The sequence below is a fragment of the Geospiza fortis genome, unplaced genomic scaffold (assembly GCF_000277835.1).
Source record: "Geospiza fortis unplaced genomic scaffold, GeoFor_1.0 scaffold112, whole genome shotgun sequence".
NCBI lineage: Eukaryota > Metazoa > Chordata > Aves > Passeriformes > Thraupidae > Geospiza > Geospiza fortis.
In genome coordinates, this window is record NW_005054298.1 from 18,559,812 (window position 1) to 18,575,722 (window position 15,911).

The following is a 15,911-nucleotide window of genomic DNA, read 5'->3' on the forward strand; positions in this document are numbered from 1 at the left end:
CATTTTAGTCTGTTAGTCTAGACTAAATCATAGTAAGTAAAGCAAAACAAAATGTGTTTCCATATAGTTTATAAACTTACAGACTCATTTATATTGGCATGTAGCCAACAAATTGCCCAGTTCTACTCTGCATGAAGTAAGAGCAGAATTGTAATTAGCAGGGAGCATAACTGAGGGCCAAACCAGACTTTTTTCAGTGGCATGGGGGGAGTCACGGTGATGCTGGCAGAGGGGCTGACTCTTCTCCCCCGGAGTCGGTCACTGTTCGACCATTGCTATGCTTCGTTGCCTCTTAGGAGGGTAACAGGAACGGTTCTGTTAATGCCTCTATTAACTAAACAAATTCTGTCGCTAATTTCCAGAAAAATTAAATAAAACAATACCAATTAGAATATAATGTTTGCGAGATACTGGCCTGTGTTTCAGTTTATCAGGGTAGGGTCATAAGCATGCTGTTGTTGAAGTTTTCACCAGTGTATTGCTGTTGTAACTGAAGTCACATCTATCCTGATGAATATTTCATTTCCCCAATCATGCTGTTAAAAACAGAGTGTTTTTACCCTTTCATTTCTGCTTTCTCTTTTCCAGTACCATCGTGACAGCTGTGGCTGCGTCCTGTTTACAAATTGCTGCTAGTCACATTTTCAGTAGTCCTTATGGGTTTTGCTTTCCCCTAATACATCAAATTAGGAGGAAATATTTCTCACAAGCAGGGACTTGCTCTTCTCCTTGTAATGACATAGTTCTGCAATCCAGGAAACAGTCCTGCATGGTGTCCATGTCCATGATTTCCTGATGTGGGAAAAACGTGTGGAAAGCATCTGGAGAGGAGGAGACCCCCTTTACCAGCTTGTTTCCTGTAAGCGAAATTGGAAGACCTTGTCTGTGCAAATAGATTTCAAAATAGAGTCTGCCCTTTGACTGTCTCCATAATTACACAGCGCTCTCTGTATTTTATTTGGCTGCCAGAGCAGTTAACCCCTGGAAGTAAGGGGCTGATGATGGCGTGACCAGCACGGGTATGCAGACATGACCATGTGAATACACTCTTGTTTGGAGAAGCCTGTCATTAAGACCTTCTTATAATATAATTTTACCAAATTTGAGAATTATCATGTGTTGGATTATGTTGATTAAGATATGTTATATCCATAATGTACAGAAATGTGGAGGTATTCCTGCAAAAAAGGAAAAAAAAAAAGAGAAACAAAAAAAAAAGTTCTTTCATGGCTTTGATGTAATCAACATCTGTCAACAGAATGAATTTGCTTTTGTTTAATTTCAAGGGCTCTTGTCCTTCTACTTTGCCCAATCAGTTTCAACTTCTGCCTCAGGCATTTCCCTATGTTGTTCTTGGAGGCTTTTTCCTTTTTTTCTTTCTTTTTCTTTTTTTTTAGCAAATGCGCAGGTTATTGCATGTGAAATGTGAGCTGGTCTTCTGCTACACAGGTTACACGGAGCTGGAAAGAACCTTTAATCTTTCCCATCCTATTTTTGAAGCTTGGACATACCTTTGCAACAGGGGGGTTACAAAGTCGGTGTTTTATTAGACAGTTAGAGTTACAATTACAAGTAAAGGTCTTTCAAACCACAGCCATTATTTTGGATTGAAAAATGGGAACATTTGGTAATTAGCAGTAAGAAGCTATATATTCTTACCTAGTTGCCTTGGCTGGATTCCACATATTGTTCTCCTTAGTGATTTTTAATACCCCATTTTAAGCTTTAATCCTCAGAAGTTTCAGCAAAATGAGTATTTGCACAAGAACCTAAATTATGCTAGAGTATTAAAATTACCTGACAAGCCAAATGAAAGATCTCTAGTGTTTTACCTCCAAATGAATATATATTAAGAAAATCTCCACAGTCATTCTTTTTTTTCAGTTTAAAAAGGAAGATTAAATCACATAATTTGAGAAGAGTTGTCAGAACAATTCTTTTGATGTTGTTAACTTTATCAAGAGCAAGATGATTTTATTTCCTAAATAATTTAGAATGTTAATTCTTGTAATCTTAAATAATTTTGCTACTCTGCTTCTGTTGATACCATGACTAAATTATTTTAAAATATGTTAATTTATTTCTTGTCTTTTCTAAGAGGCACCCTTGTATTTATTGTAGCTCAGAACTGTCATGAAGTTTATCCATTGGTAATATTTTTGTTAATTACTTGGAAAATTGAAATATTTCATGAATAAATAACAAAAAAAAAAGGTTGCTAACAATTACATTTGATGAATCATGTAAATGAGCAGGTTTTTGCCCAGCTACCCCACACTTCATTCATTGGAAACATAGCTTGATAAATTGCTGTAACTGTTAAACAGGAAGCATTAGAAAAGGGCTTATGTGAGAGTTCATTTTAACATCTCCCGTTAAAAATACTTCTTGACCAGAGGAAAATCACATTTAAATTACTAAAATCAACTTAATTAAGGGTCATTAATAGAGATACACATAAAAAACTCTCCACTCTAGGAGTGAAATGAGAGCATTTCATTATATAGTGTAACATGCATGAACAGATAACAATTAAAATAGCCCTAGAGTAAAAGGCTAATAAATATAGGGCACACTGTGCTGCAAAATCAGTCACTTAAAAATGCTCCCACCCATCATAATTCTTGAATGCCATATTCAGCTGCTCTGACTGACTCTTTTAAAAGGAAAAGAAATGTAATTTCCACACATGATAAATTCATCTGGTAATTCAGAAGAGCTCACAGTGCATATTTACACTGTTAATGCAGAGGCAGGTCTGGAAGGTGTGCTGAGGAATCCAGCAGCTCCGGCGGCCGGGATTGCACAGTGGGATTCACTCACGGAGCGGTTGGCAGGGATTTTCTGTGCATCCGAGCTGCTCATGGGATTCAGTAACGCTGCTGATCATCCTCTTAGTGCAGCTGATAGTCAATATTCTATTGCTCTTGGCAGTCTTGCTGTTAGGGTACAGAATAAACACCTAAAGAGTCAACTTTGTACCCTGGCTGTGCTGGTCTGTTACCAGTCTACCCAGCTTCACACACCATGCTCTTCTGTGGCCGCAGTTTCTGCTGGAAGATGCATAAATGCCACGTGTATGAACTGTCTTACAGTAACGAGTACACACAGAAAGCTTAACAAAAGGATGTGCTTGAGCACCAGTGTTGCAGAAGTAAATAAAGGCACTGAGAAAAGCTTTGATGGGTGTAAGGGGTGGGGAGGAGGGAATCTCTGAGCCAGACTTGGAGAATACAGACAGTTGTTCCTGTCTCAGGTGATTGATGATGTTGCTATATCGAATTAGCTGGGAATACGGTGCTTGAAAAATAAAAGGCACTGTGGAGGCATTAGAAGGCCTTCTTAAGGAAGGAAGTGTGTGGATGGAGTCCAGATTTTCATTATAGACCAGTAACTTCATTGTATTTTAATGCCATTTTATTTAATTTTATTTTTACTTTGTAGGAGAATGTTTTCTCTTATAATTTTTTATATTTCAAATAAAGGTTTAGTTGCCCTGTGTTTATAATTCTTGTAATATAATTTAGGAATTGTATTTTAGAATGGTGATACTTATTTGCTTGTCTCATTTTATCAGTTCAAGTAGTAGATAGTTTTGTATGCATCTGGTTTATAATGAGTAGTTAGTAGAATAACAACAGGCTACAGTACCTTATTATCCTGTTATTTTGTGACAACACTTGCAGTGTATCTTTGGGAGAGTAGAGGTAAAAATTTTATTCGGAATAAAAAGGTATCCCTTCTGAATGTGAGCTAGTGGATAGACATGCACCCATGAAATACGGTTTAATGAATTTAAGTGTGTATTTGGGGGAGCTTATTAGGAATAATTGACAAGCGCACTTGCACCTTTTCTTCCCCAATTAAATGGTGATACAATCGACAGAGTGCCCAGGGAGCATTCTGGGCATCAAGGGGAGCATTTAAAATACATGTTCACATATTGATGTCCATGTGGACTTTAGCTAACCACATCAGTGAGTGTGGGATTTCAATATATTTGTAGTACCTTTAGCTGTGCCAAAAGCAAGGTACTTCAACTGCACTTTGTAAAAGAGACACCTTGGCTTACACTGTCAGAGTGATTGCTATTTCTGATGGCCCAAAAGTTGCTGCCTCAGCAGATTCTGTGCTTCCAAATTCCAGAAATGAGTACAAACCAGACAGGGAGTTTGGATGATGCTTTGGGCTTTTAGGACGTGCTTACAGTTGCAGTTTAGGTGACCCTTTCTGGGTTTTTTTTTTTTGTATATTTGGGTGGTTTTTGTTAATTGGACAATGATTTTTTTTTTCTTGTGAAGGAGACTCTAGGAAAGCAGATTAAGAGTCTGCTGTTTAAATCCTAGTTACAGTTAATAGGCTGCTGCATCAATCCAGCCCTCTGTTAACTGAGCAGCTCCACTTCCTTGGAGACACTTTCTTCTCTTTTGAAGCAGGCAGCTTCCATTGGATATTTAGGCTATACTGAGAGCTTGAGGTGAACCTCACCCTTCAGCTTCACTTTGTTATTTGTCAACAAATCAAACAAACAAACCAACCAACCCACCAAGCTAAAAACCCAAACAATACAAACAAAAAACCCACCACCACCACCAAAAAACCCCCAACAGCAAAACAAAACAAACAAACAAACAAAAACAACCCAGTAAAAATTGGCTTGAGTAAAAGTTTCTACACCTAGGTTTTAACTTTTCAGATATTGGTACCTAAATGTAACCCTGACCAGTGCAAAGAGACAGTCGGAAACATTTCTAATGCAAACCCGATGAAACTCTTTCAGTCTGGGTTTGGGGCTCCAAAACAGATCATAACTCAAATCTTCTGTATGTCATGGAGTAAAAGGGCTGTCTTTGAAAGATTGCACATGTGGAAGGATAATTTCTGCATCTGAACATGATAAATGCATCTAAAGGAACAGAAGGAAGGTACAATAGAATAAAAAACATGCAAGAAGTGAAAGAAAGTCTTCTGGAAATAAACATTTTTACATAGTTACAAAATATGCAGTGGATTAATTTCTTAATTTCTGTGATATAAAAATGTTTAGTTGCTTCTGTTTAAACAAAAACTTTTTACTGAAGAATAATTGTTCATCTGGATTACTTGCCACAAGATTGCTCTTGTATTTGTATACATAGTGACATTTTTGAGAAGCAGATCAACTGTTATGTTAAACTTGTGTTTCAGGAAAAAAACCCTGTTTATATTGTAGAACATTTGAGTAGTGGAAATACACACTGTGTGTAATTGTAATGTAATTGGGCAGTGTCAATAATCCTTTTGAATTTCCTGGTTTTGATGCTAGCATTGTCTTTTGTGGTGTATTATTTTGGTTTTGATGTCTCCGAGAGCCTTTGGGCCTCAATTGCTCTTTCTTTTAACTTTTTTCCTTTTTTCTGTTTTTTTTTTCCCTTTTTTCCTTTTTTCCTTTTTTTTTTTTTTTGTGGGGGCAAAATTTGTCATTGCCCAGCAGCTAAGTTTGAGCTATGAAACTTTCCAAATTCCCATGTGAATTAAATGGAAATCTGATTCAAATAGTCCAAATAAATTGCACTTTTAATCCCTTCAATTACTTCTGGCCAAGATAAAAATATCTTCTGAAGTTTCTTCTGTTACCCCCTGACCAAAATGAACTATTCTTTGTGTCTTGAACAACAAGACAAAGGGCAACATTATCTCTGTTATGCTCAAATGTGTGACCAATTCTGCAAGAATACGGCTGAAAATATTGTATGAAGTAACATTAAATCTTCCCTTTTTGTCTTTTCCTGCTATTGTGTCTTATCAACCACTTTGCCAAGCTTTGGACAGTGCAGCCTGCAAATTGCTCCAAGCAGAGGCCAGTTAGAGCATCACTCCTGGCTGTAAACTGTGGGGAATTTACCCACACTGCTTTTTAATGCATCAAGCCAAAACAGATTTGATATTTTATTAAGCTTCAAAGTATTGTTTCGGAAAGTTTTGGGTTTTTTCATTTCTTCTCATTCTTTCTGCTCTTTCTTAAACAGTACAAGATTTGATTACCCTCAGCAACTACATGACTTCTGTGCTCTGTTTTACATTATGCCCTTCTTTTTGCATACTTTCCATTTTGTAAAAATGTTAATATTTTTTAATTTATCTGTTAACAGGTTCTGTGACTGGCTGCCACATAATCTTTTCTTTGTGCAATCATAAGTACTTGCACAGGCACTCAAGCAATCATCAGCAAAGGTGCTTCTTCTTTCAGGGACAAAGAAATGCTGCTTATAGTGTAGTTTGGCCAGCCATGGTTTCTCCAGCTCACCAAGTTCCTAAGGTACTGCAATTTCTGTTACCTAATCTGTTCTTCAGCCAGTGTAGAGTTTGATTGCAGTCATGATCAAGTGTATTTGTTGTCCAACAGCTGGGGGTTGGATCACTGTCCTGTTGCTTGGTCTGGTATTTGAAATAGGAGAGCTGATGTCCAGCTGTCTTCCATGTTAAACACAGTGATGTATTTAGTTATGAGGGAGTTCAGACCTGGGGCTTGTTTAGTTATAGTAGAATAAATGTGAGTATTATAATCATCTGTCAACAATTCTGGGTCCAGATTCTTGTTTCAAACAACGGTAGACTGTCTTACCACAAGTCAGTAGGAATCATTCATGATCATCTAAGTCCCCTTCTGTATAAATCTCTAGCAAGCTAATTATAAAATGCTTATATTTTGCTGATGGTTTTATTATTTGGTTATGTCAGAAAAAGAACATACAATACCTGCTGGTAGCTGTCCCACAACCCTGCTGCATGTTTTAAACTTGTCTTTTTTGTGCCTGAGTGTTCTTATTCCTTGCAACATATATTTTTGGTTTTATTTACTTAAAAGCCAAAAGAGACTTTTTGGTGCAAATGCAAATTTAACATGTGCTCCACTTCTTGTTTCCTTTTTTTCTATTTCTTTTTTCCCCTCTTTAATTACAGCATAGAGATTAACTGTTTAGTATCTTTCCTTTTGCCAAAAGAAACCAAAATACCCTTTCTAAACAGTGCTTCACAGGATGTGCATTAGTACATTATACAATTTTGTTTTGTATTTTAATATATATTTCTTATGCCAAATATAGGACATTTCCATGGGCCAGATGTACTAAAAAGTTGTTAGATAGGAAAAGAGATAAGAATGATGAAAGCAGGGCTCTTAGCCCTAAGAGCCTGTGGAAGCTCTGTGTGCAGGGAGAACATAGGGTTACATGTGCTATATATTTTCAAAAGCTTAAAATCATAGAATTTTAAAACTTTATTTTCTGTATTTAGATGCTTCTTTTAGGATAAAGAGGAAGAAATATATTGTCATAATGAAAAGTTGTCTTCCCAGATCAGAGTTTTCACACATCTAAAAATCAGTCCACATCCATGAACTCTGAAAAGTTGAGGGCAAAGTTTTTACTTTTATTCAGAGTATGGCAGAAATCACATTGAAATAACAGTGTTTTTAAAGATGTTGGTGTGAAACTGTCCACATGGACATTTGTATGTACTCTGCTTTGGTCTTCTCCCTTCACAGTTTTAGAGGTCAGTAGGATCATGTCTCAGTTAATAGGTGAGTGCCCTCCAAGGGGACAGCGAGGGTGATGCTGTGTGTGGAGTTGCTAATCTAACAAATGGCATTGTTTTGGTTGGCTTTTTTTGGACTAAGGCCCAAACTACTGCAATAGGATGTTGTTACAGTTGTTATGGCATTAATTTTAAAGAAATGGGATCTGCAATTCTGTTGACGCGTAGTTTGCTGAAGATAATTTCATCATTTTTATCAGATTGGACATAAAATACCTGTAACAGTAACAGTAGCCTTCCTATTTAAAATCCCAATAGAGTTCATCAGTTGCCTCACTCTTTGTTACTCCTACACTCTGTTGTTATATGGTTGTTTTGTGCACAGCCAAAATACCTACATTGTTTTCTGCCTGCCAGCTTGACTGTGTCCTTTGTGAAGTCAGTGCAAAACTCACCTTGTGGCCAGCATGGCAGAAAATCAGTCATGGGCAAAGGGATTCTTCCACAGCCAGTGAAAGAGCCCAGGACCCTCTGACAGAAAGTGCATTTCCAACTCGGTGGAAGACATTACTGTTCTTATTAGCTTTCATGTTTATAAATGTTGTTAAATTTATGCAGATTTAAAAAAAAAAATCAGATATTAAATTTCACCTCTTACAAGGGCTAAGAAGTTCTTGTGTGGAAAAATTAGGTTTATTACACTTCCCTTGACCGCAAATTGGAATACCTTTGTGTAATGTTGTAGATGGACAAATTTAGGCTCAGCATATGAACTAGATTAATGTGTAAAAGCCTCTAAATTAAATTCAGTTAAATCCTAAGGTTCTTATCAAAAAGCAGTCTCATGGATTTTTCAATAGGAGTTTTGTTTGAATGAGAAGCACAGGATTTGATCGGGTTTAATTTTGATACTAATTCTGTATGTTTGTCCCATCACTTCCAGTGTTTAGATGCCTTTTGTAGAAAATACCCCTCTTTGCAAAAGAAAATGAAGAGTTTTAAAGTCTTTCCCCCAGTTTCTTAACTTGAGACGGTCTGTGCTGGAAGTCAGCTGCAGTATCTGGGGTTTCAGCACTGGAAGGCTAACAGACTGTGTAAGTCAGTAGTAACAGGCAATGTTAAGTTCAAAAGGGCAGTGGAAGAAATACTGAGGCAGCCTTGAGGGTTTGCCCTGATGGCTTAGGAAGGTCGATACCATGACAGAAAGGGCAAGCTGCCATGAAGCAGGAGGCAATATCTGAGAAAATGATCCCATTGTCATGCTCAGTTTTCTGATCTTCATTTTCAATCCTTTTTCTCCAAGCACATAAAGAAGCCAGACTATGTGACGACAGGCGTTGTACCAGACTGGGGAGACGACATAGAAATTAAGAATGAAGATCAGATTCAAGGGCTTCGTCAAGCTTGTCAGTTGGCCCGTCATGTCCTGCTTCTGGCTGGAAAGGGCTTAAAGGTAACAATTACAGAGGTCCCATAACAGCTTGGGTGTTTTTTATACTTTCACTTCTTTGGGTTTTGTTCCTACCTTTTTGTTCTTTTAACTTTCCTATTATGTGCATCCAGCTTTAAGTTTGATCATGAAAAAATAAGGATTTATTAACTTTTTATTCAGTTCATGATATGCCTGTTTAATTATTTCTATACTTTGGACCTATGTAGCGCATAGTTACTGGCTCAGGTGTAATATCTGTGTTTGTCATCTCTTCTGATTGTGAAAAATCATGTGAGTTTCTCCTAAGGCACATGCTACATTTTTTCCTTTCATTTCATGGCCCATCTACCTCATATGTCATGTTTTCCAGCTCTGCATGTGTACAAGCCCACACTTGGTCTGCCTTCTCCATTCCCGTCCGTCCTTCAGCCCTCTCTGTGCTGTGGGATCCAGTGCCCCTCATATAGCTGCCACGGGGAAAAACAGCTGCCAAATTCTACACAATTTTCCAGAGTGCATTGATAGTAAAGCCTCATGATTTCCAGAAATGTTCCTACAGTATGCTTTTTAGGATACCTCCCAAGAAAAAATGTAGAGGGAGGAGTCTACTACCAGGTTTTGCAGATGAAGAAATGCTTTTTTAGCCTTGCCTTGGTATTTCATGTAATAGCATATTGGATAAGGTGAAATGGGTTGAGTAGCTATGAGATGCAGAGATAGATGGGGACTGTAGGTCAATGCCATTGACTTAAAAGGGGATTTTTCTTTCAGCTATCATCACTCTTTCACAAAGGTATAGTTCTGGAGCTGGAATAGCAAATAACAAAATTGCCTGAAGCTTTAATCTTACATAGCTTTGTGCATGTTTAACTTTTTAATGTTCAATTGTTTTTCAGCACAATAAAACTTACTCATTTAAAGTTAAAGGCATATACATTTTTCCAAAGGATCAGGGTGCAATGTGGGTTTTGAATGAGAGTAGTTTTTCACACATACTCTTTGGTTGTATTCATGTGTAAATACACATGTATGCAGTATGGTGTAGTTTATGATGCAGTTCATAATATGTGCTAAATCATACATAATAGCAAAATACTACCCATGCATAATGAATGCTTTGGAGCCAAAAGGTGTATAAGGTAATAATTACACAACCAGGACCTGTGTACTAGGGGAGAGCTGGTATTTGGAGTTGCAGTGCTAAAACCATGGCTCAGGTCAGTCACAGACTGGTGATGAGCTCTGTTTTACACAATTAAGTGTTTGTTCGAGACACCACTGACTGGGAGGATGCTCCAAAACCCTCCCTTATTGACAGTGAGCATCTTCTGCTTTCCAGCCTGACCACTGCCTGTGGTCAGTTTATGCCCATCTGTTCTTGTGCCAACACTGCTCTTTAATTTAAACAGCTTCCTGCCTTTCTGTGAATCTTCCCCTTCATTCAAGAATGGAGCTGTGCACCAGACTGAACAAATCAAGCTCTTTTAGCCTAGTCTCATAAGCTAAATTCTACATTCCTATTTTACTTGAAGAGTTCCATCCCTCCACCTGTTCCTGTTATCTTGCTGAACCCACCTTGCTCACAGTCCTCCAAACTGGTATTTGCCTGTGCTTTAGCTGGTGGCAGTTAAGATCCCTCGATATAACAAAGGTGCATTATAATCCATGGATACAGAGAGATAGAGTTTGAACGTGGTTTTGATGTTGCCATTACCACCTGTGGCATTTCAAATTATGATACAGTATTATATATTATAGCTTTCCTGAGTTTGGGAATAAAACCACAGATTCTATGACATGAAAATATTTTATTCTATACCAGTGAATTGCCCTGTTCTGAGTAAGGGATTAGGGGCACAGCAGGTGCCACCCCTAACTTGCCCAGCTAGCAAAAGTATCTTTAAAAGTAAAGCACATGCTGTTAAAAGCAGGACTTTGCCCAGAGTGTAAGCCATGCAGAGACCAGAGATCTGTCTGCTGAGTATCCACATGAAATTGCTTCAGCAGAGAAGCAGTAGACAGCAGCCAGTCAGGTACATAGCAGTTCAGTTTGTCTGTGGGCTAAAGATGAAGATGTTTGAGCAGAGGCAGGAGCAACAAACCTGTATTTATCCAAAGCCAATGGCTGTCCTGTCCAATCCAGAGAGCCTGCCAAGGCTGTGGCTGCAAAACAGGGGGCATGTGCACTAGCCCCAAATCCTGGTCTTGAACCCACATTCATTGCTCCTCACTTGCCCAACAATATTTCTGTGCTGAGCAAAATTCAGCTGAGTAAACAGAGCTGGTTTTATCCTCAGCACAGCACACAAGCGCACTCTTGTATTGGCTGTGCATGGCCACGCAGAATTTCAATATGTAGCTGTGTCCTGCACCACAGCCTACCTGTATTCCACATGTTCCTTCAAAATCACAGCCACTGTGACGTTTCCTTCAGTGTGCTAAGAATGATACTGTATCTGTACAAAGTATGATTTTCAAAGGCTCGGAACTCATTCAAAGCAAAATCAGTTTACAGAGGAACCCCCAAAAGTACTTCTCAATTAGAAAGGTTTCCCTACCAAATTTCAGCTCTAATAATTCCAGAGGCAGAGCTGATCCAAAAGAAAAGCAAGAATAATATTATTTTAAGCATATGCACTTTGCACTCCATGGATACCCAGAAAATGGCTGACTGATTTATGAGAGGGGTTTTTTAATATGTAAAATCTTGTGGAAAAGATGAATCTAGAAAACATCAAGCATAAAAATGAAGATTTCTAAAAGTGATGGGTCAGTACTTGTAGGTTCATTATGATCATCCAGGATGTGGCAGCTTTAAGTAAAATATCCTTAAAATTTGCGTCTAAATATTTCGATGTTTTGTAAAATTTAAGAATACCTGGAAAACAATTTCTTAGAAATGCTTAAATACATTTTGATTAATGTACTGGGCAATTACAAGACTTAATATCCTTTCTTTTACAAATAAAAGAGGAAAGTAATGTTGTGTTTTAAGGGACTGAAAGCATTGAAACAAGACATTTCTAGAGCAGCTGCTGAAACGATGACATGGGAAATTGGTGTCTTTGAGAAAGTAGATATGGAAAAAATAACAGAAAGGAAGTAGGCAGGATTTTAGGTTTTCTAGGAACCTTTGAGTGCTTATTTCTACTGCATGCTTTATTTAAAATCTCTTTTTCGAGGGGTTTTTCAGGAAAAAAAAGTCCATGTATCAATAAAGTGTATCCGACAATATAGTCTTGTATCAAAGCAGCATATTTGAAACACCCAATATTTCATTGAAGCTTGGCTGCAATCACATTCAGTAAATATGAGAAACTCTCTTTGCTTTTTTAACAGGATGTTATGTTTGATATTTTAGGTTGGCATGACAACTGAAGAAGTAGATTCCATTGTTCATCATGAAATAATCAGACAGAATGCCTATCCATCACCTCTGGGCTATGGAGGTTTTCCAAAATCTGTTTGTACTTCTGTAAACAACGTGGTATGTCATGGTATTCCTGACAGGTATTTCCTCAATAATGTACATTTTACAACTAGAAATTAAAATGTTATACTGGAATTAATAAATTGTATTTAATATTGAATATACTTCAGCATAACTAAATATCGTACTTAAATGCATTGTAGATGCAGAACATGTTACCCTGTGATGCTTATAGCTGTTGCAGAAATATATGTGAAATGGGAAAAAATATATTATTCTGGTTTTCCAGACACTTAAAGAAAAATAGCATATTGCATTTTGAATTTTGTGTGTATGAGGGAAAAAAAACCAGTATTGTCTGATTTTTTGTTCATCCAGCAAAATAAGTATAGTCTAAGGAATAAATATATTTGAATTTATGTAGGATTTTTTATATTCTCAATACATTCAGCTACTCACAAAGTAAAATATGAACCCTAGTGAGAGAAAAAGAATAAATATAATGTTAGCTTTTTCAGGTGTTGATATGTTTTTCTGGTAGTTGTTTCTCATTATTTTATATTCAGCTACACTTGTTCTCTAAATAGTCAGAGCTGAACATTAAAAATGGTTATTCTGTTTGCTTCTGCCTTCCTCCATCACAAAATATCTACCCCTTGATTTTTTATGTATGTGTCATTAGGTGTTTATTCTTATATTCCCTTTGTTGGGAACTGTCTGTCACCATTATTTTTTTTTTCTGTTTATGTTTCAGTCGACCTCTTCAGGATGGAGATATTATCAACATTGATGTCACGGTGAGTAATTCATATAAAAAAATAGTCTTTGATCAACTTTAGAATCACTAGTAGCAACAGGAAGAATACTGGATTGGAGATGGGGGATGCACAGATGGATGTGCTGTTTACTTCTGAGCCAAGGCACAAGCAGCTGGTTTCCTTTTTTGTTTTTAACTGTGTGTTTATTCCAGCTAGACTCAGGCCTGACTTGAATTTAGGACTGGAATCAGATGCACTGAGATCAATGTTGGCCTAAGTGAAATGTCAACCCAATCCTGCTATGTGTCATGTTTTTGAGAAGGTGTAATTGTTATTGATCCACTGTGTAGTTAATGCAGAGCACCACAGTACTGGGCAGCAGCTGAAGATAGATATGTATGAGATGAGCTAACATGAAGAAAGCCAGCATTTTTCCTTCACTCTGCCAGTCATTAGAGGCTGCATTGGCCTGGGTATGTCAGTCTATTTGGACAGCAACTCTTTTGCTAGCAGTGTTCCCTACATTTATTAAAATCCCCGAAGGTAGTGTTGTGTTCCATTTCTGTATAGAAGCCCTGAACCTTTTGAGCAGAAACAGAAATAGTGTGATATAACTGTGACTTAATATTTCCAGCAAATCATCAATTATAGCTATTTAAATAAACACAGGCTGGGTTTTCCTAGGAGCAAGAAAGCACAGGACCTGGAAACCTAATTCTCATTTCCTTTATGAAAAAAAAAAATATTTGTGTCTTGCAGAAGTTTTTTTTTATTTTTGCTGCGCATGTTTTTATTTTTCTGAAGTGCTGTTTATTGCTAGTGTGAAAAGAGATTTTTTTAATCCCTCCATTATTTTGCAATAATATGTCACATACAAGGGAGTAGAATCTCATAAAAACAAGGTTTTTAAATCGTTAAAGAACCTATTGGTAACTTGATACTATGTTCATACTGGCAGAGTGAAGAAATCTTCAGCAGACCTACCTCTGAGCATGAGATTCAAACTTTCTAAAATATTTTTTCTATTAAAATTAGGGTCAACGACCTTTTTCCCATTCTATACTCACATGTGATCCTGAACTGGATTTGGTTTGGCTTGGGGTTTTGATCTTTTTAGATTCTTTCCCATCTCCATATTTTCTAATTGTAGAATTCAGACTATCAGATTTACACAGTGCAATCTAGCATTTTTAAACTTTATTTTTGGCCTTCATTTTAACTTTGATGAACTGGTGTCACTTTGCTCAGTTTATTATACTAAATCAGCTTGCAACAACTAAGGATTTAAATGATATTTATTTGTATCTCCTTAAGGTTCATTTTACTTTTTGTTCAGTCTGTTGGGGTAATAATGATACCTTAGATTTAAAAGAAGTATAGACTCATATCACAGATACTTTCCATGATAAACTAAATGAAATATTTTTTATATTAAAATAGGGTGTATATCTTGTCCATTCTGCTTTACAAATGCCTGACTAAATGTTACTGGCCTTTTTGCAGACATATATTTATTTGTTTTTAATTTAATCTCAGAAAATAAATCTTGACATTTCTGTGAATATAAAGATTCCTGCAAGGATGGGAATTGCTGACTATCTTTGTAAGATTTTTTTTAAATAATTTAAAACTAAACTGTGCTGTGTGTGATAATTGCTTAGTCCAAAACAGCTGAGGAAAAAATATTACTTTACAGCATTATTAACTGATCTTTTAGCTTATTTTTAATGAGCAAAACTGGGACATTTCACTGCTGGACAGAATAAAAATCAAAGTAAATATTGCACAACAAATTGTTTATAATTGTGTATAGGTTCTATAAAGTAATTAAATACTACTCAGGTTGTTAAGTGTAAATACCTAGCACTGTGTACAGATTATCTGAACAAAAAAATCCATTTTAGCACAATTAAGATGGTAGCATTTCATAGATGAAATACAAATTTTATAGGCTTGAAACATGTGGACTTGAAAATGTGTTTTAGTATAGAGACAATAGTGTTTTCCATTACTGGATCCTCAGCATAGTGCAATTTTCAGCCCATTGTTACAGGTTAATGTTTCCTACAACTTGGTTCTTTCACTGAATTTAAGGAAATAGTATGTTATATTTGCTGTGGTTGTAGTTTATTAACATCAGAAATATGTAATTGCAGCTGATGGGCTGCAGTAAATATTATTATTTGGTTTGTTGTTGGGGTTTTTTTGTTGTTGTTTGTTTAACTCTCCTGTGTTTTAAATCTGTGTTTGCTTTTCCAGGATGATGATGCTTAATGTTGGGGGTTTTTGTATTTTCTTTTCTAGAACTAAGAACAAACTAGTTTAGTCTAAATATGAACTATCTACTTTAAAACCTGCCCAATAGGCATTAAATAAAAAATAAAAATTATTTTGTGGTAGTCTGAACTGGCAGAGGAAGGGGTAGAGAAGACAATTGCAGCTGCTTTTTGCCAGAACAGTGGCAACACGGTTGGGCCCTTGCTGGCACTCACCTTTCTTTAAAATACCCCTTGCTCCTAATGGCCTGCATTTTCTTTATATCTCAGCTTGAAGACAAACCTGGCCTTGAGATAAACTGTCTGTATTGTGGGGTTTTTGGGGTTATGGTTTTTTTTTTTAGTTTGGAATCAACCAAAAAGAATGTGAGTCTGTCTTTCACAAGTAGCTTGCCAGTGGCAAAAGTTCAGTGGTTCAAGCTCGGTGAGTAATTAGTTGTAGAAGGATAGTTGCCCACTGTTTGGGGGAGAAAAAATGTTTTAGAAGATCAAAACTTTGC

General features: G+C 36.8%; 1 protein-coding gene across 1 annotated transcript in view; it reads left to right on the top strand.

Moving 5' to 3' along the window:
* The first annotated feature begins 795 nt into the window (after positions 1-795).
* METAP1D (methionyl aminopeptidase type 1D, mitochondrial) overlaps positions 796-15,911 on the top strand; it is a 27,192-nt gene continuing 12,076 nt past the window's right edge. The window contains exons 1-5 of the mRNA XM_005415862.2: positions 796-859; positions 6,132-6,298; positions 8,819-8,968; positions 12,309-12,457; positions 13,132-13,174. Of these exons, the coding sequence (XP_005415919.1) occupies positions 796-859; positions 6,132-6,298; positions 8,819-8,968; positions 12,309-12,457; positions 13,132-13,174 (573 nt within the window). The remainder of the gene's footprint in view (positions 860-6,131; positions 6,299-8,818; positions 8,969-12,308; positions 12,458-13,131; positions 13,175-15,911) is intronic.